Source organism: Myodes glareolus, chromosome 2, assembly GCF_982192425.1.
Source record: "Myodes glareolus chromosome 2, mMyoGla1.1, whole genome shotgun sequence".
NCBI lineage: Eukaryota > Metazoa > Chordata > Mammalia > Rodentia > Cricetidae > Myodes > Myodes glareolus.
In genome coordinates this window covers 111,696,333-111,721,049 of record NC_142027.1, presented here as the reverse complement: position 1 = coordinate 111,721,049, position 24,717 = coordinate 111,696,333, and the positions used below count along the sequence as shown (strand labels likewise).

Genomic DNA, 24,717 nt, shown 5'->3' with positions numbered 1-24,717 from the left:
AGTGATGGATAGATGAATGGAAAGAGATAGGTAGGAGAAGGCAGGATAATGGGAGATAAATGGGTAGAAGAAGTGATGGATGGGTGGATGGGTAGAGGGAAGGTGTGATGGATGGATGTGTGAGAGAAGGAGGGATGGATGGTGAGGAATCAATGGAGGAAGGGGTGATGGATGGATGGATACAGACACCTTGTTTGTCTCCCATCTACCTGGACAGACCCTGTCCTCAACACACATGCTGCAACACCCTCTCGAGGGCCATAAGTTGTTAATAAAGTCTGTCAGGTAGAGCAGGGAGAGAGACCCACTCCTCTCCAAACCTAAGTCTCAACATGGTTCCTGGGATCCGAGTGCCTACCCTGTGTGGATGCTCCCCAGGGAGTATGCCACTGTCTAGGCTGATGACAGTGGTAGAGGTGGCAGAATGGCAATGGGGCAGACGGTTAGACATCACAGCTGCAATGCTACGATTGTGGGGTTTCCTTTCTTTCTCCCATCCTTTCTCTCTTGCTTTTTGTTTTGAGGTAGGGTCCTATTCTGTAGCCCAGGCTGGCTTCTGATTCATTGTGTAACTCACTAGCAGCCCAGGCTGGCCTTGAAATGACATAATCTTTCCATTTCCAGTTTGCAAAGTGCTGGGATTACATCCTAGTACAACTATGCTTGGCTTTAAATTGTAATCCTTATAATTTGTGTGTGCGTGTGTGCATATGTGTTTTTTGTGTGTTTGTGTGTGTGTGTATGTGAATGTACATGTGTACATGTATGTGCAGAGGCTAAAGGACACAACCTTGGGTGTTGTTTCTCAGGAGCTCTCTGTTTTGTCTCTCTCTAGGACCCGGGCCTGGCTGAGTAGGCTAGGCTAGCTGGCCAGAAAGCCTCCTGTCTCTGCCTCCCCAGCACTGAGATCATAAGTTTACCCTACCATGCCTGGCCCTTTTTCTTGATTTTTCTTTTAACATGGGCTCTGAGGATTGAACTCAGGTCCTCGCACTCATGCAGCAAATGGTTTACTAAGTGAACTATCTCCCTAACCCCATAAGTAGCAATGCTTACCCCAGTGTGTGAAGCTGATTTCATAGCAGGAGGCTCAGCAAACCATGCCTTTTTAAATGTTATCATTATTATTTTGTGTTTGTATATGTATATACACATGTACATGTGTGTGTATGCATGGATATCACTGTGTATGTATATATACATGTGCATGTGTTTATGTGTGTGCACAAATTTGTATATATATACATGTGTATGTGTTTGTATATGTGTAGAAACATGGATACCACTGTGTGTGTAGGTATATACATGTGTACGTGTTTGTGTGTGTGTATATGTATAGATACCACTGTGTGTATGTATATACATGTGTATGTGTGTGTAGGTGTGGATACCACTATGTGTATATGTTTGTGTGTGTGTGTATGCATAGATACTATTGTGCGTGTGTATGTATATACAAGTGCACATGTTTGTGTGTGTGTGAAGGCATGGATACCACTGTGTGCAAGTGGAGTTCAGGTGACCACCTCAGGTAAAACCGGTCCCTACATTCAGCTTAACTGAGGAAGGATCTCTTTGTTGTTTGCTGTTGTGTACACCAGGCTAGCTGGCCCATGAGCTTTCAGAGAGTCTTCTGTCTCTGCCCCCATCTCATCATCGGAGTACTGGGATTGCAGATACACGCTACTGCAGCCAGCCTTCTGTGGACTCTGGGGAGTCAAACTCAGGTCTTCACACGTGTGCAGCAGGTGCTTGCCCCTGGACCATCTCCCTCCATCCTGGCCAAGCATCATGAAACCCAACTCTGGCTTACCTGGCAGCTTTGGTGCTTTGATGGGGTAACCCAGTGGGACACCAGGCTGCTGTCCCCCAAAGGGCCCAACCCCTGCAAGAATAGAGAAAGTAAATTAAAGCCCCAGACCTTGGGGTAACAGCCTCTTTTCAACCCCTTGTCAGTCAGTCTACGATATTCAGATGGAGGGAAATTATTCCCCGTGGCACTCTGGAACTGTCTTACACAGAGTGCCTCGCTGTCCCCCTGACATGGGTCAGAGAAGCACTACCCAGCAGTAAACCACTGACTGGCAGGAGCCGGGAGTCACACTCCTCCACTCCTCTGTGCTGTCTAGGGCCCTGCTGGGTATCTCGGTTCATTTTGTATCCACACTGATGGAGTTTGGGTTAGAGCAGTGATTCTCAGCTCTCCTGATGCTGTGACTCTTTAATTTAGTTCCTCATGTTGTGGTGACCCCCAGCCATAAGAATATTTTCATTGCGGCTTCATAACTGTCATGTTGCTGCTGTTATGAACCGTAACATAAATATCTGATATGCAGGATATTTGATAAGTGGCCCCCATGGAAGGTTGCTCAACCCCCAAAGGAGTTGTGGCTCACAGGTTGAGAACCACTGGGTTATGGGATCATGGTGGCCTGGGACTGATAACACTTTGGGTTGAAGCCTGGCTATCTTCTATCTATCTATCTATCTATCTATCTATCTATCTATCTATCTATCTATCTATCTATCTCTTATATATTTATATATCTCATATATATATATTAATTTTAGAATGTGGGTTCTGGGGATGGAGTTTAGGTCCTCATACTTGTGTGCTAAACACTTCATCAAGCCTTGCAGCGAGTGACATGAGGGAGATGGGGCAGGCATGGCTAGGTTTCTGGGTGTCTAGCTCACCTAGGGAGAGCAGCTTCAACTCACCTGGGATTCCAGCAAAAGCACCACCTCCACCTGCAAAGATAAAGAGCTATCACTGCAACCCAGCGCTGAGGGTGCAGGGCACAGAGCACTGGCTCCATTCCTTTGTTTATGCTGGACAAGAGATCTACCACTGAGCAATGGCCCAAGCCCCTCACTGGGGGATTCTAGGCAAGACCTCCACGACTAAATAAAGCTTATCCTGCCCCATTCATTTACTAGGTTTTTTTTTTGTTTTTGTTTTTGTTCTTTGTTTTTCTAGACAGGGTTTCTCTGAGTAGCCCTGATTGTCCTGCAAATTGGAATTCCACCTGCCTCTGCCTCCCAAGTGCCGGGATTAAAGGTGTGCACTATCACTACCTGACTCACCAGGGCTTTCCAAACAAGTGCTCTACTGCTGAGCCTTACCCCTCAGCCCTCTTTTTACTTCGAATTTGAAACAGTGGCCCACTGTGTTGCCCAGTCTGGCCTTGAACTTTCAAACCTCTTGCCTCAGCCTCCTGAGTTGCTTGGGATTAGGCCGGGGTTACTCTTTGGGCTTTCTGAACAGCATTCTGCTCTTCCTAGCCAGCAGAAGCAGGGCTGGGACATAAGAAGTGTCTCCCTGTCCCCACAGAAATCCCCAAATAAGCCTCAAATCCCAAGGTATCCCTTATACCCCAGATCAGCACAGCCTGCAGGCTGACAGAGGATCCTACCCTGGCCCCCACCACAGCTGGCTGTCCATACCTGGACCCTTGGCTTTGACTCCTGTGCCAGTGGGAACTCCAGGGAGTACCCCCACACCTGGGAAGCGAGCTCCTGATGAGCAAAGACATGGGTGACAGTGAGGGAAGGAAAACTCTGCTTGGCAACCCCTGTCCACCTTAGGTCTGTTAACTAATCGATTTCTGTACTGATGGCCAATCACAGGCATGACTCACAGGGCAAGTAAAGCAAGGGCCAGCTGGTGGGGACTTCCTTCCCCTGTGTGGCTCAAGCTCAAAGAATTTTATTTTATTTTATTTACTTATTATTTTTTGGTGGTGCTGTGAATTGAATCCAGGGTCACAAACATGCACTAACCCCTCACTGGGGGATTCTAGGCAGGTGCTCTACCACTGAGCCACACCCTAGCCCCTCACTGGGGAGTTCTAGACAGGTGCTCTACCACTGAGCCACACCCCAACCCCTCACTGGGGGATTCTAGGCAGGGGCTCTACCACTGAGCCACACCCCAGCCCCTCACTAGGAGATTCTAAGTGGGTGCTCTAATGCCAAGCCATGCCCCTACCCCTAATGCTCTTCTTTTTGAAACAGAGACTGATTAAGCTATCCAGGCCAGACTTGAACTTCCGATTCACCTATCTCAGCCTTCCAAATGACTGGGGTAGCAGGCCTGTGCCACTAGACCTGACTGGAAGATCCGACTCTTAATCCTAACTCATCTGATCCTGAGTTCAGCCTCTGTAGACCTCAGCTATAAGTTAGAGCTCCATTGTGACCCAGAGGAAAGGGACAGAGAGATCTCTAGCCACACCACCCTGAATGTGTCTGATTGCAGAAGCTAACTAAGTAGGATGGGGCTAGTAAATACTTGGATGGGAGAAAGGGTGGAGAGGCACAGCCAGTGTGCCTGCCATGCCTCCTAGTGGCTACCTCACAATGGATTGGAATCTGCCTGATTTTTCCCTCCTCTCCTGCCTCCCCTGGGGCTTGGCTACCTCAACCAGGAAGGAAGGGGTGCTCTGTCAGCAGATCCCTGAGTCTGGGCTTTTGGGGGATTTCAGGAGGCCTTGCTGGGTGGGGAGGTAGGTCCTGTCGGGGAAAGAAGTGAGGGACAGTTCTTAGGGGGTCTCCTGTAGGGCAGATTTCCTGGGCGTGCCAATGCCTGGTGACTCAGGACTTTTGGGAAGAAGCTGGCTACACTAGGGAGTCCATCTGTCCTCTGAGGACGGTTTTAAGACTGTGATGAGGGTGTTGGCCTGGGGTGAGGGACTGGGTGGGGCTGGGGAAGCTGACCTCTGTTGCCAAGGACCTAATGTTCATTAAGTTGAACTTGGACACTTAGGGAAACAGCCACTGGCCTCAGCTGGTCTCAGTTTTATTAGGGAGAGCAAGAGGGTAGATCTCAAATTCTTCCTTCCTTCCTTCCTTCCTTCCTTCCTTCCTTCCTTCCTTCCTTCCTTCTTCCCTTCCTTCCTTTCTTCCTTCCTTCCTTTCTTCCTCCCACCCTCCCTCCCTCCTTCCCTCCTTCCCCCCTCTTTCTTTATTTCTGATAGAGTCTTATGTAGTTCAAGCTGGCCCAACACTTGTTCCGAGACCAGGGATGACCTTGAACTCTATCCCCACCTTCCACGTGCTGGCAGTACAAGAGTGGGTCACCATATCTAGTTTAGGAGGTGCTGGGGGTGGAACCCAGGGCTTTGTGTATGCTAGGCAAGTACTCTACCCACTGAATCATCCCCAGCCTACTCTTTTAAAACATTATCTTTATTTCATGTGTTTGGTGTTTGGCCTGGGTGCATGTCTGTACACTGCACGCATGCCTGAAGTCCTTGGAGAACAGAAGAGTCAACAGACCAATGTGAGCAACCATATGTGTGCTAGGTAGGAATTGAACCCAGGGTCCTCTGGAAGAGCAGCCTGTGCTCTTAATCTCTGAGCCATCTCCTTAGCCCCACTTTTTGTTTTTCGAAATCAGGTCACATTATGTAGCCCTGGCTGACCTCAACTTAAGATCCTTATGCCTCACCCTTCACAGTGCTGGGATTAAACGCATGTACCACCACACCTGGTTTATGGGATGTTGAGGATGGAACCCATGCTAAGTAAGCGCTGTTTCAACTGAGTTACGTTCCCCAGTCTATCCTTGTTCTCACCTGTGCCTGGGAGCACTCCACCTGGGTACACACCTGGAAGACCAACACCTGGAGGCAAAAGAACAAGGAACCTTAGCAGGGGTTCTGCCATCCCTTCAGACAGCGGCAGCCATCCCTTCAGACAGCGGCAGCAAGCGGTCCAGGACTTGCAAGCCAGTGTGCGCACTGGGATAGCTTGGGCCAGATAGAGCGTGACCACAGCACTCCCTGCTCCATGTCAGAGAGAGCCTGCACATCCTGCAGAGCCCCGATTTAACTGTCTTCTGGAGCCCGCAGCCTGTTGACGCAGCCCAGCCAGCCCACCTCAAGTCTAAAGGCTTCCAGATGTTCGCCTTTTATTTAACCTGAAGTCACTTCCTAAAGAGCATGGGGCCAAATGAGCACCAGATGGGGGTGCCGCAGGATGCTGGGCTCCCCTCCAGCTCTACCGGGAACAGCTGTGGGCCCTTCTGTTCTGACTCAACATTTAAAACCTCAGTTTCCCCATCTGTGATCCAGAGCCCGTCTGTGAGGTCTCTTTTTGCTCCAAGATCATAGAAATTTTTAGAAGTCACTCAGCCGCGTTGCCCAAACAGGTCTCCTGCCCTGGATCCAGCTTGTACTGTTCCTTTCATCTTGAGCATGTTGGAGCAATGGAGGGCTCTGACCTCAGCGGATTCCTAGACCTCTGACCTTTAACCTCCATTCCCCCCTCCGCCCCCCCCCCATAGATTCTGCACTGACCCGGAACCTTTCCAGGCTTTGCTCCCGCTCCGACCCCAGCTACTCCAGCTCCGACTTGTGGCACCACAGCACCTGAAAGGAAGGAATTGCAGAGTTGACTCCACCCAGGTCTGCAGGCACCACCTTGAGTCAGTCACTCAAGTCCGGTCACCATACCTGTTGATACCCCTAAGCCACCGATGCCACCAATACCACCAACACCACCAGGGACGCCGCCAATTCCGACACCAGGGACTCCACCAACTCCACCAACTCCGGCACCAGGAACGCCACCGACTCCACCAAGCCCGACCCCTGCATAGCCAGAAGCAGGAGAGTTCAGGGATCAGACCGGGACCGTGCCTTAAGGTCTCTCCTGTCACCAAACCACGTTAAGACTGGGTACGAGCTGGGTGGTGGCGGCGCACACCTTTAATCCCAGCACTCGGGAGGCAGAGGCAGGAAGATCTCTGTGAGTTCGAGGCCAGGCTGGTCTACAGAGCGAGTTCCAGGACAGGCTCCAAAGCTACAGAGAAACCCTGCCTCGACACCCCCCCGCCCCCCCAAAAAAAACCACTGGGTACAACTAGCAGCCCACATCATTTCCCCAGGGAAGTAGGATCTCCCTACCACACCCCACAACTCTTGTCTCCTGGGTCTGGGTGAGGAGCCTTCTCTGAGAATTTCAGAGTCTGGGAAAGCCAGGGGGCGGATAGCACTATCCCTAAAAAAATGCCACTCACCGGCTTTGGCAGCAGCTTTATAAGCTGCTGCTGCACCTGCTGCACCAGGCACCACACCTGCTGCCCCTGGGTAGGTGCCTGCAGGAAAGGCCCCGAGACCTGTGGAGGAGAGCATAGATGAGGTGCGGAAGTGCCCTGCCCAGTGGGAGCTGCCCAACCTCAGCTCAGCCTGGGCCCTTTCACTCAGGAGAGTATTCAAGGTTCCGTGTCCTCTGAAGGCCTTCAACATGATTGGCCCTGCTCACCAGGATGGGAGCATGTGTTAGAGCAACGGTTCTCAGCCTGTGGGTGGTGACCATTTTGGGGTGGAATAACCCTTTCACAGTGGTCGTACAAGCACAGACTTTACATTATGATTCACAAGCGGCAACATTACAGCTGTGAAATAACAATGAGAAGTGATATGGTTGGGGGTCACCGCAACATGAGGAGCTGAATCAAAGGGTCCTGGCATTAGGAAGGTCGAGGACCACTGTGTTGGAGGATTCCTATGTCTAGCTGCTCAGCTCCGCCAGGCAAAGCTGTGTAAATCTCTTAGTCCTTGAGTCAAAGTCTGGCTATGTATGTAGTCCAGGCTGGCCTGGAAATCGTTATGTGGCTGGGGATAACCGAGCACTCCTTGGTCCTCCACCTCCCATGTGCTGGGTTCACAGGTGCTTCACTACATCTGGTTTATGCAGTGCTGGAGATGGAAGCCAGAGCAGGTAAGCCAAGTCTCAAAATGTATGTATACATGTGTGTATACATATACATGAAGACATATACAAATGCATATATAAGTGTGCATTTGAGAAAAGGTCTCACTGTGGAACTCCAGCTGTACTGGAACTCCCTATGCAGACCAGGCGGGCCTTGAACTCAGAGATCTTTCCGCCTCTGCCTGCTGAGTGCTGAGATTAAAGGTGTCTGCTACCATGCCCAGCCTCAATGTGGTTTTTTTTTTTTTTGTTTGTTTGTTTGTTTTTTTTTTTTTGAGACAAGATCGCTATAGCTAGGCTGGCCTGGAACTTGCTATGTAGTCCAGGCTGGCCTTGAACCCATGTCATTATGCCTTTGTCCCCTAAGCACTGGTACTCTGAGCGTTGCACCACACCATCTCCAGTCCCCAGTTTGCTCTTATGCCTTTTCTGGTGGGCAGATCTGCTGGACCAGCAAGGAGATGCCTCTCTCTTCAGTCTCATCCCTATATTACAACTGTCCTGACTTCTTAGGGGCAGGTGACTGGTGTCATTCCTCATCCACGGTCTCATCAACACCTGACTCCCACTCTGTGCCCTGAATACTGTTTATCCCAGGCAGGTGCCCTAGGCTGGGGTGAGAGGCTGGCATCTCGCTCAGGGGTTCACACTAACCTGCCCCAGGGCCAGCACCGGCGATTCCTCCAGGGCCTGTGAAGAAGAGAGAGGAAGAGAAGTTAAGGATGTGGGTTTCACACCTGGGCTCCTTGTCAGACGAGGGCCGTCGTGGAGTGGGGTGGAGGTGGGTGTCTAGGCTGGTCCCTATATCTTCGGTTCTGTGATGGTGGAGGGCAATGGTCCTGATAAATCTGCAGCCATCAGATAGTAACCAAATGTGTGGAGCTGCTTATCTCTAACAAGTGTGACCCGCTCGTGCATCTCTTAGGATGCCTGGCCGCTGGCAGGATCCAGCTGGTTTTCTATGAAGGCGGAAGTGGTCTGCAAGCAAACCCTCACCCCTCCAAGGCCAGCCTTGCTCCCATCGGTAGCTGCCACGCCTGGCATCGTCTCTGCTTCCTTGACTGTACGTCCTGACACAGACCCCCTCCCCCACCCCGGATCTGTAAATGTGTCTCCACCACTTCCTGCTTTTTGTGTTTTGAGAGGTCTCATGTAGCCCAGGCTTGACTCAAACTCACTATGTATCTTAAGGGTGACCTTGAACTTCTGATTCTCCTGGCTACTCTACCTCCCAAATGCTGGGATTTTAGGCAGTTAATAGGAAAGTCCAGTTTATGTGGTCCTAGGCTTCATGCACGCTAGGTTAGGGCTGTGTGATCTGCGTCACATCCCCTGTCCTGGGGGTCCTTCCTGTACAGCATCTAGTCATTCTTCTATCCAGAACCCTCCTTGCTAAGATTCATGAGAAGCCAAATGGGTCCCTCTGGCTCTCTCCTTTCTACATCTGGGCCCGATCATTCCTTCTCCTCCTCCAGGAGACATTCCACGGCCTTGGCCTTGACCGATGGGCCCAGTTAGGTTGGAGTTTTGGAGGCTTGCCTTGGCAGGTTTGTTTCCAATTATGGGAAAAATCTCTCTTGCCGGCACCAGCTCTGGCTGTGGGGTCCAGGGTTGTAGGGCAAAGTCCTCTAAGGGGTCCTCCCCCAATGTTTAGGGTCTGCTGAGCCCTAAGGAGGTCAGAGGATATTATCTTTCCTCTGACCAGCTTTCCCCACTTATCCTCTAACTGTAAGAGGGTTGAGCATATAACTTAGGAGAATGATTGTCAAGCATGTAGCAAAAGTCCCATAAGTGTCTATTGTAGACATCTGTAAGGTGGGTCTGTAATGAGCCATGCCGTATGGTATGGTGGTGGGCAGGGACTGGGGCTGCCTGGACCAATCATTTCCTGTTCTCACCTCCCAGTCCCTCCCCAGTTCTGTCAACAGCTCCCCTGAAGTTAGCCCTGTTTCCTACGCTTGTAGAGGATCGGGGGGCACACTCAAATCTTTCCTGTCTGATGGAGGGGCTGAGAGGACAAGACTGGAAGTGAGAAAGATTGGGGTGAAGTTTGGGGGTGGCCTGGTCTCTGCAGTTGCCCCTCTTTATCAGTAGTCTTGCCCAGTTTATTCTCATCTCTGGCAACTCCCTGTTCTCCCTCTCTTTTGGACTCACCTGCTCCAAACGCCCCCAGAAGCCCTGCACCTGGAGAGATGGAGAAAAAGTTAGAGCCGGATCACAGCTGGGAGCCCAGGGCCTTCTGGGCCTGTCCCCTTCTTTTGGGAGTCAGAAAGTTCTAGACTCAGGTTCTGGGCCCCTTCCCATGGTCTTTGTAGGTGAAAGAGTCACCTTACCATTTCTTGAGCCTCAGTTTCCCCATCTTTATGATTAATAATTAATAATAATTTTAAGAAAGGTATATTTTATCTTTTTTAAATGATGTGTATTTGTGTGTGTCTTGTGTATGGGAGGTGCGAATGAGTGCAGGTGCTCACGGGTATCACAGCTGTCAGATCCCCCAAAGCTGAGATAACAGACCACTGTGGGCTGCCTGTTGTGAGTGCTGGGAGACGACCCTGGGTCCTCTGTAAGAGCAGCGTATGCTCTTGATCACTGAGTCCTCTCTCTAGTCCCCTAGATGATAATCTTTAAAAGGCCTATTTCTATTATATGTATGAGTGTTTAGGCTAATTGTATGTGTGTGCATCACGCGTGTGTGTCTGGTGCTGGGTGGGGGCCAGTAAAGGGAGTCTAATTCCCGGGAACCAGAGTTACATGTGAGCTATCATGTGCATGCCGGGAACTGAACCCTGGTCCTCTGCAAGGTCATTAAGTGCTCATAATTGCTAAGCCATCTCTCTAGTCTCCCCTACTTTCCTTTTCGAGACAGGGTTTCATAGAGCTCTGGCTGACTTTAAATTCAATAGGCAGCCAATATGACCTTGAACTCCTGATCCCCTGGTCTGTACACCCTGGTTGCTGAGATTACAGGCACATGCCTCCATGTTTTATTATGTGGCATTGGGGATGGAAACCAGGGATTTGTGCATGCTAGGCAAGGGTTCTACCAACCGAATCACAAACTCAGCCTTTTTTTTTTTTTTCTTTACAGAAAGGGTCTCCCTGTGTAGCCCTGGCTGGCTTGGAACTTGCTATGTAGACCAGGTTGGCCTTGAATTCGTAGATATCTGCCTGTCTCTACTTCTCAAGTGCTAGGGTTAAAGTTGCGTGTCACTATGCCTGGTTTTCATCTATCTATCTATCTATCTATCTATCTATCTATCTATCTATCTATCTATCTATCTACTATCTACCTACCTATTTATCTATCTCTCATCTTCTGCTTTCTTGACTTAGGGTCTCACTGTATAATTCAGGCTGATTTTGAACTTGCATATAGCCCAGACTGGCCTTGAACTGGTGATTTTTCTGCCTCAGTTTCCACAACACTTAACTCACTCTGTAGCCTTGAACTCAAGGTCCTCTGGCCTCTGCCTCTTGAATGCTGGAACGACAGACTTCTGCCCCTGTGCTTGGCTAATATGCCCATCTACTTGTGGCTTCCATGATTCCTACTTTCTTAGGACCACTGACTTTGTGAGCAGGGAGCACCTACTATGTGCAGCCTACATGGTTGTCCCATGGATACTCATCCTGACTCCTTCTCATCGTTGCCTGTACCCCTTGTTTGTAGTGGCTGGCTAGCCGGCTGGCCTCCAGCTGGTGCTCTGGGTGTGGGCAGGGCTGGCTCCCAGCTGCCTGGTCCCCTACTGAGAGCTCAGGCAGGGAGGGGCCAGCCTACAGCACCCACATGGAGGAGCAGCTGCCAAGTCACCCACCCCTGCTCCCTGGGGATTAATTGTTCCCAAACACGATCTGTACAATCCCTACACCCTATCCCATCCTGCCTGGGCAGGCCCGGACATCCCTCTAGCCAGGATGTGGGGACCTTCATCGGGTTATTCATGGTGGCCTGGCCAAGCCTGTTACAGACTTCAGTCTATGTATCCTGAGGCTAAAAGATGAGCATAGGAACTGGACCTGGTAGCACATGCCTGCCATTTCAGCTACTCAGGAGGCTGAGGCAGCAGGATCTATATATCAAGGCCTGTCTGGGTTATATAGTTCAAGGTCAGCCTGGACAATTTGGGGAGATCCTGTATCAAAATAAAAATAAGGTGGTTCAACTGGTGAAGGCCCTTGTCACTAAGCCTGACAGCATGAGTTCGATTATTGGAACCTGCAAGGTGGAAGCAGAGAATCAGTGCCCAAAAGTTACCCTCTGACCTCTAGAGGCACCCTGGGTACATGCATACCACACCCATAATAAATAGATATACAAACCAATAAATGAATGTAGTTTTTGAAGAAATGTAAAAAGAGATCCAGGGATGTAGCTCAGTGGTAGAGTGCTTGCCTTGCATATAACAGACCCCAAGTTCCATCTTTGGATTAACGAGCCATGGAATCTCCTGGTTTTACAAAATTCTCAGCCCCTAGAACCTAGCTTGTCCAGATGCCCCGTCCTTTTCCTCCCTTACTGGCCCTGGTCCTGAAGTTTCACAACTCCCATAGATTTTAGGGAAGGAGAATCAGCTTCTCGCACATTCATTAGTAGTTGGGTCATCTGTCATCAGGGTTTTGTAAGAGCAGTTGGACCTCTCAACTGTCCAGGAGCATGTGACTTTGGAGCCAGGGTGGCAGGCACTGGGTGGGGATGCATATGCCACAGAGAGAGCATCACACACGAGGGAGGGGCATTAATATGACTAGGGTGCCGTGTGTGTACATGCGGGTGTGTGTGTGTGTGCGTGTGCGTGTGTGCGTGTGTGTGTGTATGTATGTGTGTGTGCATGTGTAAGAGGGATGAAACACAGGGTTTTCAACTTGCTTACCCCTGTATGATACTCCTAGCCCCTCACTGGGGGATTCTAGGTAGGTGCTCTACCACTGAGTCACACCACAGCCCCTCACTGGGGATTCTAGGCAGGTGCTCTACCACTGAGCCACACCCCAGCCCCTCACTGGGGGATTCTAGGCAGGTGCTCTACCCCTGAGTCACACCCCAGCCCCTCACTGGGGATTCTAGGCAGGGGCTCTACCACTGAGCCACACCCCAACCCCTCATTGGGGGATTCTAGGCAGGGGCTCTACCACTGAGTCGCACCCCAGCCCCTCACTGGGGATTCTAGGCAGGTGCTCTACCCCTGAGTCACACCCCAGCCCCTCACTGGGGGATTCTAGGCAGGGGCTCTACCACTGAGCCACACTCCAGCCCCTCACTGGGGGATTCTAGGCAGGTGCTCTACCCCTGAGTTGCACCCCAGCCCCTCACTGGGGATTCTAGGCAGGTGCTCTACCACTGAACTATATATCCTCAGTATTCTTTCTACTTTTTATTCTGAAATAGGTCTTGCTATCTATCTGAGGCTGGCCCCTCTAACTCAGAACCCTCCTGTCTCAACCTTCTAAGGAGCTAAGATCACAGGTGTGTACTACTAGACCATGGCCTCCCCATGCTTCTTATTCCAGAGTGTTCCATCGAAAGACACCCCCCCCATTTGCCCCTTCTCAAAGCTGAGAGTGATCACTGTTGGAAGATCCCAGCATTGCTGATGAAGCAGAGCTATGATTTTTTTCCTTACTATAAAATTCCATGATCTAGATACAGCTGGAAGGAGGCTGGTAACAGGCAGGGAGGTCATCTGGGGCCAGGCGTCAGGTTTAGCTTAAAGTTGATCTCACAAGTCAAATGTCTAGATACAGCGTCTGGGGTCTTCCATTCTAAGTGTTGCCTTACAGGAGGCCATGGGGACCTCAAATGCTGCTTTGCCTGAAACATCAGTTTTTTTTTTTTCTGGGACTGGGAGCAGAGGACACGCTCCAGGAAGCTGGCACATTGGGCCCATGCTGGACATAGGCCACTGAATTGCCCCCAACCTCCTGTGTCCGGCCAACTTGCGGCCTGACTCTAGCCTGTTCATACCTGATAGCTGATGCCTACAGCTCCCTCCTTTTGGATCCCTTGCCAAGCATGGCTCTGTGCATCCTATCTTCCCCATTTCAGGGACCTTGCTTAGATCTTACCTGGTTTAGGTGGTTTTCCTCCAGGTCCCAAAGCTGTAGAGAAAAGAAATGATAATGAATGGTAGGGAAGAAGTGACTCGTTTCTCTCTGTCTGTCTGTCTGTCTGTTTCTGTCTGTCTGTCTGAGACAGGGACTGAGACAGGGACTCTTCACAGCCCAGGCTGGCCTCAAATCCATGATATAGCCAAGGATGACTTTGAACTCCTGAATCTCCTACCTCTAACTCCCAAGTTCTGGTATTACAGGCATGTACCTCCTCCCATCTCTTAGTACTTATCTACCGCTTACGCCCGCCCCACAGTAGAGGGTGAGGGCTGTATGTGGGTCTCTTCCTCAAGTGCTAGAGGTGATGCCTAGAAAGTTCTCTTGCTTAGTCATCCCTGGGAGTCCATCTTTCCCTCTGGAGTTTTGTTGAGTGACAGCTTCCCAGCTTGTTTTGAGATTATGTCTCATGTAGTTCAGGCTGGTCTTGAAGTTGCTATATCGTCAAGGATGACTCTGAATTCTTGATACCTAGTTTCTACCTCCTCGGTGCTGGGGTTATAGGCATGCACCAACATCTCCAGCAATTTCTCAGGTTTTTTTTTTCCCCTCAAGAGGAGTTAATCTCCACCTGGCAGGATTGTTAAGAGAGGAGATCAAAGAAAATATAAAAGTAGGTAGGGGCCATGAGGGTCCTAAAAGGGTTATCAGGGTTTTGTTTTTAAGTAGGTCTCTTTCCCAGGGGAAACATTAGTTGCTGAGATCTCTTGAAGACCTGAGGTCTAATAATGTGTGTTGGGGGGTCACGATGACACCAAGATCCTTTCGCTGAGGAGCCTAAGGCTAGTTTCTGAGCTTACCTCCTGCTCCTCCCAGTCCTCCGATTCCAGCCCCTGTTGTGTACATTGAGAGAGAGAAATATCAGAGGTTAGTATCCAGACAAGCCACACCCCACCACCATCAAATTCTAGCCGTAGAACTTTGGCCAAGTCAGCTCCTATGACCCAGTTTCTTTTTCTGTCTTACTGACTCAATAGCCTTGTGTCCGTTTGTCCTAGGATGGAACTAGAGGGACTTTTGACTTCGTCTCAGTTATTTTCTTTCCATCTTTTTCATGTATGCGTGTCTGGTATGCGTGTGTATATGCTTGTGTGCATGTTTGCGTGTGTGTGTGTGTGTGTGCATTCCTGTGGAGGCCCAAAGTTGATGTCTGGAGTCACCACCATCACTCTTGTACCTTATTCATTGATGCAGGGTGTGCCAATCAAACCCCAAGTTGACCGGTGTGGATAGCTAGCTCGCTCCACAATTACAGGCATTCGCCACGACCCCGTGGTTTATGAGATGCTGGAGCTTCACATACACACGGCAAACGCTCTACCCATCAAGCTGCATCCCCAGCTTAGTCGCTCTATTTATCTTCTCTGTTATTCGCCTCTGGTGGATTGCCAAGAGTGGGATTAAAGCTTCGAGGACTGCGAACCCTTCCAATGACAGGAATGTGTGAAGGCGCCAGCCTCCTGACAGCAGGGATTATGCTCCATCTTGTCCAATATTTATGCTCTTAATAGATGTTCCATTAGCAGCTTTTCTTAGGGTGGAGACTATGCAGCTGAAGCTGGCTTTGAACTCTTGACTCTCTATGTCTGGGATGCTACTGTTACAGATGTGTGCCTTCACAGCTCGCTCCACTGATTGGATTGCTGTGTGAGGCAGTGTCTCACACAGCCCAAGCTGGCCTGAGCTCCTTCTACAGCCAAGGGATGTCCTTGAACGTCTGTCCTCCCAAGTGCTGGGATTACGGGTATGCAGCCACTATACCTGGTTTAAACAGTGCTGGGGAGGGTACCCAGGGTTTCACACATGCTAGGCAAACACTCTGCTAACTGAGCCACATCCCCGGCCTGGTTAACGTCTTCAGAAAATGGGCCCGATTTGCAGGTCCTCAGTGGCAGGAATGGAAATGTGATAACTTCTCTGGCCCATGAACTAGCTCAGTGGGTAAAGCTCATTTGCTGCCAAGCCTAACATATTGAGTTTCAGCCCTGGGACCCGCATGGTGGTAGTAAAGATCCAATTCCCAAATGTTGTCCTATGGAACTGGGCATGGTGTCACATGCTTTTAATCCCAGCCCTCCAGAGGATCTCTGTGAGTTCCAGTACAGCCAGGGATACATAGTGGGACTCTGTCTCAAAAAAACAAAACAAACAAACCAAAAGAAACACCCAAACAAAAAGAGTTGTTCTCCGACCTCCACATGCAAGCCCTAAAAATAAGTGTAATAAAAATACTTAAAAATATTCTCTCTCTCATGAGCAATCCATCCCCATCTGTCATAAAGAGGTGTGGGGAAACTTCATGGACATTACCTGGATAATAGACTCCGCCAGGAACTCCACCGGGCACAGCTCCTGGGACCCCTAGAAGGAAGAGGGTCGACTCTGATTAGCCAGGCTTATCAGGCTTTTTGTTTGTTTGTTTTTGGGACAGGGTTTCATTGTGTTGTGTAGCCCTGGCTGTTCTGGAGCTCGTTCTGTAGACCAGGCTGTCCTCGAACTCACAGAGATCCGCCTGCCTCTGCCCCCTGAGGGCTGGAGTTAAGAGACATCCACCACTACTGCCTGTCACCAAACGCGTTTTAATGAAGATATAGATAATGATTATGGTATTGTTTGTCTATAGATCAATGTCTGAGGGTAAACAACTGCTATACATACATACATACATACATACATATTTGGTTCCTTTTGTGTATGTGTGCTTAGCAAGCACTCTACCACTGAACTACATCCCAGCCCCTCACTGGGGGATTCTAGGCAGGGGCTCTACCACTGAGCCATACCCCAGCCCCTCACTGGGGGATTCTAGGCAGGGGCTCTACCACTGAGCCGCACCCCAGCCCCTCACTGGGGGATTCTAGAAAGGAGCTCTACCACCGACATGATCCCAGTTCTTGTTTTATTGAGACAGGTCCTCACTACGTGGTTCAGACTGGTCTTGATCTTGCACCCTCCTCCCCCATCCTCAGCCTCCTGAGAAGCCAAGATTGTAAGCATGAACCACCACACCTGATTTTGCATTTTCTCATTCTTCCCAAAGCGTCTCAATGAAGCAGGAGGGGCAGAAGTTCTGAACTGTAGTTGCAGTAGACTTGAAATCAGGCCCAGAGAGGTTAAGGGAAGTGGTTGGGGCCACACAGCTGGGTAAACATGAAGCCTGGAGCGAACCCAGGCCACTTCTCTGAGCAGGAGGCTTAACACTGTTGACGAGAAGGGACCTTGCCTGTGGTTGTGACTGGGCGTTGGGCAAGGGACTCTGCCTACCTGCTTTACCCACGACTTTGCTCCGAGCTGGGCGGTAAGGCTGGAGTCAAATGTAAGAGGGCAGGCTGGGTGATGACATCAGTTAGGAGTTAGCTGCTGTCTGGCTTTAGCCATTCCCACTCTGGTAGGATAGTGCGAGGTCAGTGTCCTTGGCCCCTGGGCAACTCTCTTTGGGTGGGGTTCTGGCCGTGGACCCAGGGCTGTTTTGGGAGGCGCCAGGGACTGGAGGGGGTGGGAACACCATGAATGAGCCAATCGAATAGTTTCCTAAGGAACAGTTAATTCCAAGCCAAGGTCACGAATTTAGTCCCCAGGGACCAGCCAAAGCTTTCATTGGAGATGCTGGCCCTGGAGTTGTTGTCATGGCAACAAATGGAGACTCCTATACTGAGCCATGACCTCTAACCTTGACAAGTCACCTTGTCACCAGGGCCCAACTCTACTTTGCTGAAGGGAGCCCGAGAGCCATGTGGTGGGGAATGCAAGGTGGGTGCCAGCCAGTCATGTAGCTTTTTAGTGGGTTCAGGGAGACCTCTCAGCCAGATGTCTGTGTGTCTGGCCTCAGGGACTCGGTGACAATACACAGCTGGGCCTGCCTGGTCCCTGGACCTTGTCAGCTGAAGCAGGGTTAGGAATGTCTGGCCGCCATGGGCAGATTGTGCTAAAGTCCTGGCGCCACCACCTCCTGGGGTCTGTGCCCCTCCCCTTTTAACCCTCGAGAGACTGAGAGCCAGGCCTAGGCCTAGATGGTCTCGATCTGCTCAGAGCTTGGGGGCTCGGGGAGGGGTGGCCCCAGGGATCTGAGTCTGCAGGAAACAGACTTCTAACATTGTCTTGAGCTGCCAAACACACATGGCCCCCCAAGCCTTTGATGCTCTGAGCCCCAAGCGGGGAGTTCCAGTCTCTGCCTCTCTCCTGCACTTTCTCCACTTCTCTTCCTGTTCTTTCTGGTCTCAAGCCCCAGAGCTGCCTGTGGGAACAACAGGAACAAGGGAACAATGTGGTGGGAACAGCAAGGGGACCCAGGGCACGGCCCTCTGGCTTCTCTCCCAGCTCCTCATTCGGTGTGTGACCTCAGGCAAGTAACTGCGTCTCCCCAGTGCTGGGGTGACAGACCTGTGCCACCCCACCTGGTTTGTTCCAGGGCTGGGACTAGAACCCAGGGCTTCAGGCTCGCTAGGCACACACTCTGCCAACGGAACCACCTCCTTAGCCAAGCCTCACTTTTTTTTTTCTTCCTCACAATGTAGGTGTGAGGTTTGCTGCTTCGCATGGTTGCAAGCATTCAAATGAAAGGACAGATCCTAATCAGACCCCACACAGAAATAATTGTTAAAAGAAAGTGCTGGTGATCTTGGGTCCCCTGTTTTCTCTTAGTGCATGGCTAGGCCCAGGTATACAATAGGTACTCAATAAATGGTGAGTGAGGGAGGCAGAGAGATTGGGTTGTGTTTGATTTGTTTCCTCGCTCCCCCATAAGGCCCCTGGGGGTGGGCCTGCTGAGCCCCTGACTTGACTAAGCCCTATGTCCTCTCTCTTAAGAGTTCTGTTATCCAACACCCTGCCTACAACCAGGTTCCCTCTTGAGGGCACTGTTACTTCCCCTCTCTCTAGCTCCTCTCTGCTTTCCACAACCATGTTTCATAGCCCAATCACACTGGTCCAGCGTCACACCCAAACCAGGACACCCCAGATAGTTGGAATGTTGTTTTGAGACCGGATCTCATTGTGTAGCATAAGCTGTTTTCGAACATGAGATTCTCCAGCCTCAGCCACTAGAGCGCTGAGAGGGCAGGCATGTGCCACCAGGCCTGGCTAGAGTTTTTGATTCCTGTTTTTCACTGAGAAAATGGAGAAGGCTGAGTAGCTGCCTTCTCTTATCTTGGCTGCCAAGCCTCATGGCTTGAGTTCAATCCCCAGAACCCGCATGGCGGAGGGGAAGAGTTGACTCCCCCTAATTGTTCTCTGACCAACACCCCCACTATGATATGTGCATATAGACACAATAAATATAATAAGAATAAAGGACTCTGTCGATAGGACATGTTGGCACACACCTGTAATCCCGTACTCAGAGGCGGAGACAGGAGGAGTGTGAGTTTGAGATCACGTTGCATTTCTTAGGGAGATGGAGGCTTTCCTGGACTACACAGCGAGATTCAGGCTAGCCTGTGCAACATAGCAAGCCCCTTGTCTCAAAAATCATACACTGCGTATGGAGGTCTCGACCCCACCCCCCATGGTCTTCATTCCTACCGTCTCCTTTGTGCCAGCAGGATCTCCTACCGAGAACATCCTCACCTCCCTCCAAGTCCTCCTCTTCTCCAAGACCCTGCTGGAAGTCTTCTCCGCTCCTCCTCCTAGCCCGCCACGGTTTCTCCTGCCTTCAATGCTCAGTCGGCCACAAGCAGCTGGCTTAGAACACACTTGTGTCTTGTTTTATGTCAGTCTGGCTCATTCTTCCTGCTAGCCTTGGGGCGAATCTCGTCTCTCACATGTGTGAATCATGACCCTAGACTCCCAGGGATCCGAACAGTCCTCTGACCTGGGCTAGAAGCCCCGAAAACACCCCTTAGTCTTCTGCCTGTAAACTCTCTGAGAAGGGAGATCTTCAGCTCTGCTTTCATCTGTGTGGTCTGCACTTGGCTGGCTCCTGGGCGGCAGCCTGCTCCTCAGTGCCTCAGAATGTTTTCTTCTCTTCTGCTTCCTCTCTTCTGCTTCCCTCCCCTCCCCTTGCCTAATTCTCCTCTCCTCCCCTCCTTTTCCTCCCCTCCTTTTCTCTTTTCTCTCATCTCCTCTTCTCTTCTCTTTTCCAACATAGGGCTTCTCTGTAGCCCAGGCTAGCTTGAACTCTGTATGTAGCTCAGGCTGGATTTGGGTTTACAATCCTGTCTCAACATCCTAAATCCTGGGGGGTAAAGGCCTGGGTCCCCATGTTCAGTTAAATTTTCTCTCAAGTCCCCTCAGATTCTCTGGAGAACCCTCCCTGAGCCCTCTCCATTTCTGTTACCTGTTTATATACCAATCACCAGGGAGAATTAAGCCTTAGAAACTGGGCTGGGTAGGTCAGGGGCAGTGATGGGCACTGATAATCCTGGTACTTGGCAGGCAGAGGCAGGAGGATTGCTGTAAATTGGAGAGGACAATATGTCCTACCTGCCAAGTTCCAGGCCAGTCAGAGCTACATATTCGAGAAACAAAAGTATTCTTTAACCTTAGGAAATTGGATCCAGGCTCAGTGGCTCACAGACTTAATTCCAGCATTCGGGAAGTGGAAGTGGGCAGATCAGGAGTTCAAGGTCACCCTCAACCACAGAGTGAGTTCAATGCCAGCTTGGCCAATCAATGACCTTGTCTCAATAAAACAAAAACAAACACACAAACAAAAAACAAAACAAAACAAAAAACCCATCTTAGAGATTGGGCATACAGCTCAGAGGTAGCACACTTGCCCAGCATGCACAAAGCTTTGGGTTCAGTCCCCAGCACCAAACCCCTCACCCGCAAGCAAACAAACAAACAAACAAAAACAACAAAACCATAAAAATGAAACAGAAATCCAAAGCAACAAAAAACAATAACAAACAATTTTTAAAAAACCTTAGAAAAGTAAAGATAGGAGCTAATTTCATGGACCATCAGACCCTGAGCAAATTATAAGAGAGTAGGTCACTCCAGAGCTTTGCTGTCCCATGATCCTCCAGTGGATATATTTTTGGCAGCTGTCAAGTTGCTACTGTTACCCTTGCACCTAAACCCCAGGGATGCTTAGGGGCTGGGTGCTAAAAATAGGGATGTTTTTTTCCCTTTTGCAGCCAGGGAAACTGAGAATCAACCAGACCAGCACCTTGGCCTGGTATCTATCTACATTTGACCTTGCCACTAGGAGGTTAGCAGGGCTAATGGGTCCTGGCAGGGGGCTCTGCCAAGCCAAAATCCAGTGGGGCAGCCAGGACTGAGCAGATAAAACCTCGCCAAGATGTTTGTTGTGTGTGAGGAGCAGTTTGCCAGACCCTTTGCCAAAGTTGCCCGTGCTCCTGCGTTTGGGTGAGCTATCCCTTGCTCCAACCAGACGCACAGAGCCGGATCAAGGCACTAAATCTTTGGCAGCTTATCAGAGGCACCTGGGGAGCTGTCAACCCTCCAATCCCTCGAACAAGAGCCTCCACAGATCAAATAGAGGAAGAATTCTTAGGTCACGGCATAGGTCCAGGCAACCATCATGCCCATCAGGTTTACCTTGAGATAAACCTTCAGCGTGTAAATGAGGGGGAGGGGCTGCGGAAAACATTTCTGGGGTCAGGAAGATCACTGAACTTTGTTTTACGTCCGATCCTCCAACATGTACTTTTTTAAAAAAAGGAGTTTCTTGTAGCCCAGGCTAGCCTAGAACTCACTCTATAGATGATGACATTGTCTCCATCTTTCTAAAGTGCAAGGCGGCTATAGGCAAGGGTGCTACCATGCTTGATTTTTTTCCCCTTCCTTTTGGTGACCTTTTATTTTAATTTTGTTTTGGGGGGATAGAGTCTCACCATCTAGCACAGGCTGGCTTGGAACTCCCTCTGTGGCACAGGACTCACATCCAGGGTGATCCCGCTGTCCTAATCTCGGGAGCTCCTGGGCCACCACACCTGGTTTATATATTCCCTCTAACACGGGCTGACGCAAGTCATTAGTCAGAGGAAATGTTATTATCACCCCCATCAGCAACGAGGAGCTGGTGCCCATGACATCCTTCTCTTGGGGAGACCGGGATCCCCCCCACACCCGGGACCAGACAGGTGGGAGACTAGGTAGGTATGACCAATGTCCAGCCCCACGTCGACCTCTGACCTCTTAGGAGTTCAGTGGACTCAGAACAAATCTTGAAAGGCCTCATCAATCCACATGCCTCTTGCTTGAACCTAGTGACTCCAGCCACCTGGGACAGAGTTGAGATTTATCTTCACGGGGTGGGGGGTAGGGGAATGATGCCAGTGAGTACTGAATGATGTCACCCAGACTACAAGGGGAGGGTTTCTTCTGCCCTTATAGGAAGACTCCGCCCCAGGGCTGTCTCTCCCCAGTATCCCCTGGCACTTCCCCACCCCCCTCTTTCTTTTTCTTTTTTTTGACTCAGGGCAGAAAGCTGGCTGATACTAACTTCTAGTGGTGGCCTTACCTCAGGCTCTATTTCTGTACCTTTCAAGAAAAGGTCTTGTGTAGCCCAGGCTAGCCACGAACTCCCTCTATAGCTAAATGTGACCTCGAACTCCTGATCCTTCTGCCTCCACCTCCTGAGAGCTGGGACCACAGGCAGGAGCCACCACCACACCTGGTTTGTGTGGTGGTGGGGATAAAACTCAGGCCTTCTAGCACGCGAAGCAAGTGAGCTACTAGCTGAGCTCCATTTCTTGCCTTCCTTTAGATTCTTTTGAGAGAAGATCTCACTATCTAGTACAGGTTTCCCACCAACTAGATAGCCTCCTGCCTCAGGTGTGTTCAGATAATAGTTTCTTTATGATGAACTAGTATAGCCATCGAGGGAGGAGGGTGGGCAGATGTTAGGTGACCACATCTGGGCCGGGAGGGTCAGGCGATCCAGAGTCACGGCTCTTAACCACTGGCTTGCTGAAGCTGCAGGGTCCTGTTGGTACCCATAACCCTCAGTCTTGTCCCAGGCTAGGAACCCTTGTCCTCCAGTGGGCGCCTACCCTGAGCAGGTCATTCTCATAGACCAGCTGCTGTTCCCACCCAGCCTCTGACCACAGCCCAGCCCTGCCCTGCCCCACCCTGCCCTGCAGCCCCCTGTCCCCAGTTCAAGTTCAGATTCCCACGACAAGGAGGGCTCTCACGGAAACCAGATCCCACCTAGATGACCCCAGCAGATGGCTCATGGGCTTGCACCCCTGTCCTCATAGCCGGATGCACCTTCCCTCTGCGAGCCGCCGTCTCCTTCCTCTCCCATAATCCAATGTGCCTGGTCGGGACACATAGCGGATGACCAGAACGGTAACTGGCGGCTCAGTGTAGCCTCTGACACCAGCTGTGCCCTGTCTGCTGGGAGATGGGCACCTTTCCCAGCTCACCCCCTGGCCCATATGCCACCTCAGGAAACCCTCCTACGGACAAGGACTGGCACACACTTACAGTGACAACCTACACCTGAGCACCAGACTTCTTCAGGATGTTATTTTTTTTTTTTTGAGATGGCATCCCGTAGCCCGTATGGCCTTGAACTCACTATGTAGCCAACGACACACTGAATTCCTGATTGTCGGGGGCCACCACACAGGTATGCATCACCATGCCAATCTAGTTTCCCCAGGGCTTTGTTTATATTTAGCAAGCGCTCTACCAACTGAGACATCCTTAACCCTCATTCAGTGTTTTTTTTTTTTTTTTTTTTTTTTTTTTTTTTTTTTTTTGGAGATGGGTCTAGCTGGCTTTGAACTTACATGCTGGGAACACAGGTGTGGCTCACCACGCTCCAACTGTGTGTTAGACTTTGGCAGGTCCCACCAGACAACTTCATGGTTGCCTCCCTCCACCTCCACCTGTCTAGGGATGGACTCATCAACAGACCATACCTTTCCCAGATACTCCTCCTTCAGGGACATGATCAGCCAGATCCTCACATTGACACCTGTGCAACATAGTGTGAAACACCACACACACACACACACACACACACACTCCCAGCATCTCCCAAGCAACCAGGATTGTCTCTCCCCAGGCTGGTGTGTGTACAGGTGTGCAAACTGCCTCCACTGGGTAAGCACCCAGGTGGCTCCGAGGACCGCCCCCCTCTCGAGCTTGAACAGAGGCTAGGGACCATCCTGATTTGTGGAATGTATGTTTGACAGGATCCCCCTCCGCGGAGCTAGCTCTCTAGAGGAGACAGTTCCCAGGACCCTGCCTGGAAGAGGGAGAGGGGGGATCTGGAGGCGAAGGGCTCATCCATCTCCGGGATCCCCCATCAGTCTTGTCTCCTGGCCGGCTGGGTCCCGCAGATGTGGGCATCATGGGACCGGCGAGGGGCAGTGTGGGACCGGCGAGGGGCAGTGTGGGACCGGCGAGGGGCCCCTTACCTCCAGGCTGCGCGGGATGGAGGAGGTTGAGCAAGAAGATCAGCAAAACGCCAGGCTGCGGGACTGCCGCTGTCAGACTCGCCATCTCGGGGAGGACTGCCCCAGCCTGCTTTCTGCGCCTCGTTTTATCCCCAAAGCGTAATTGCTGCCTGGTAGGCTGCTGTGAGGGAGGGAGGGAGGGATAGAGGGCGGGTGGGAGGAGGGCGGGAGGAGGGGGAGCTGGGAGAGGGGGTCGCGGGGGAGGGGGCAATTACGAAAGGCCAGGCTTGCAAGCCTCCTAGGCTGAATCTGCCTGAACCATGGGTCTATTTTCCTGCACACACACACACACACACACACACACACACACACACACACACACACACACGCGTGCGCGGCTTTCCCTCTGTAGCTGTTTGCTTGCTCCTGGCCCTGTTCCCGCCAGAAAGTGCGAGGGGGCCTTTGCCAGGACAGTCCTCTGGAGAGGAAGCAGGAGGGAGGGCCCAGGCAGCCCGGCCAAAAAATCCCAGCCCTAGCCAAGGCTGGAGTAGCCAGGCCCCCGCCCCTCTGC

General features: G+C 50.9%; 1 protein-coding gene across 2 annotated transcripts in view; it reads right to left on the bottom strand.

The window, feature by feature from the left end:
• Window positions 1-24,338, bottom strand: part of Eln (elastin) — a 43,714-nt gene extending 19,376 nt beyond the window's left edge. Inside the window, exons 1-13 of one of the 2 annotated variants that reach the window (XM_087903559.1) lie at window positions 24,168-24,338; window positions 16,141-16,191; window positions 14,631-14,663; window positions 13,789-13,821; window positions 9,877-9,906; window positions 8,377-8,412; window positions 7,025-7,123; window positions 6,459-6,596; window positions 6,303-6,374; window positions 5,580-5,627; window positions 3,448-3,519; window positions 2,722-2,751; window positions 1,814-1,885 (exon numbers count right to left, since the gene is read on the bottom strand). In XM_087903559.1, the coding sequence (XP_087759685.1) occupies window positions 1,814-1,885; window positions 2,722-2,751; window positions 3,448-3,519; window positions 5,580-5,627; window positions 6,303-6,374; window positions 6,459-6,596; window positions 7,025-7,123; window positions 8,377-8,412; window positions 9,877-9,906; window positions 13,789-13,821; window positions 14,631-14,663; window positions 16,141-16,191; window positions 24,168-24,252 (799 nt within the window). In that variant the 5' untranslated portion in view covers window positions 24,253-24,338. The remainder of the gene's footprint in view (window positions 1-1,813; window positions 1,886-2,721; window positions 2,752-3,447; window positions 3,520-5,579; window positions 5,628-6,302; window positions 6,375-6,458; window positions 6,597-7,024; window positions 7,124-8,376; window positions 8,413-9,876; window positions 9,907-13,788; window positions 13,822-14,630; window positions 14,664-16,140; window positions 16,192-24,167) is intronic. The other variant, XM_087903558.1, reaches the window with a different exon arrangement.
• Between the last annotated feature and the right edge of the window lie 379 nt (window positions 24,339-24,717).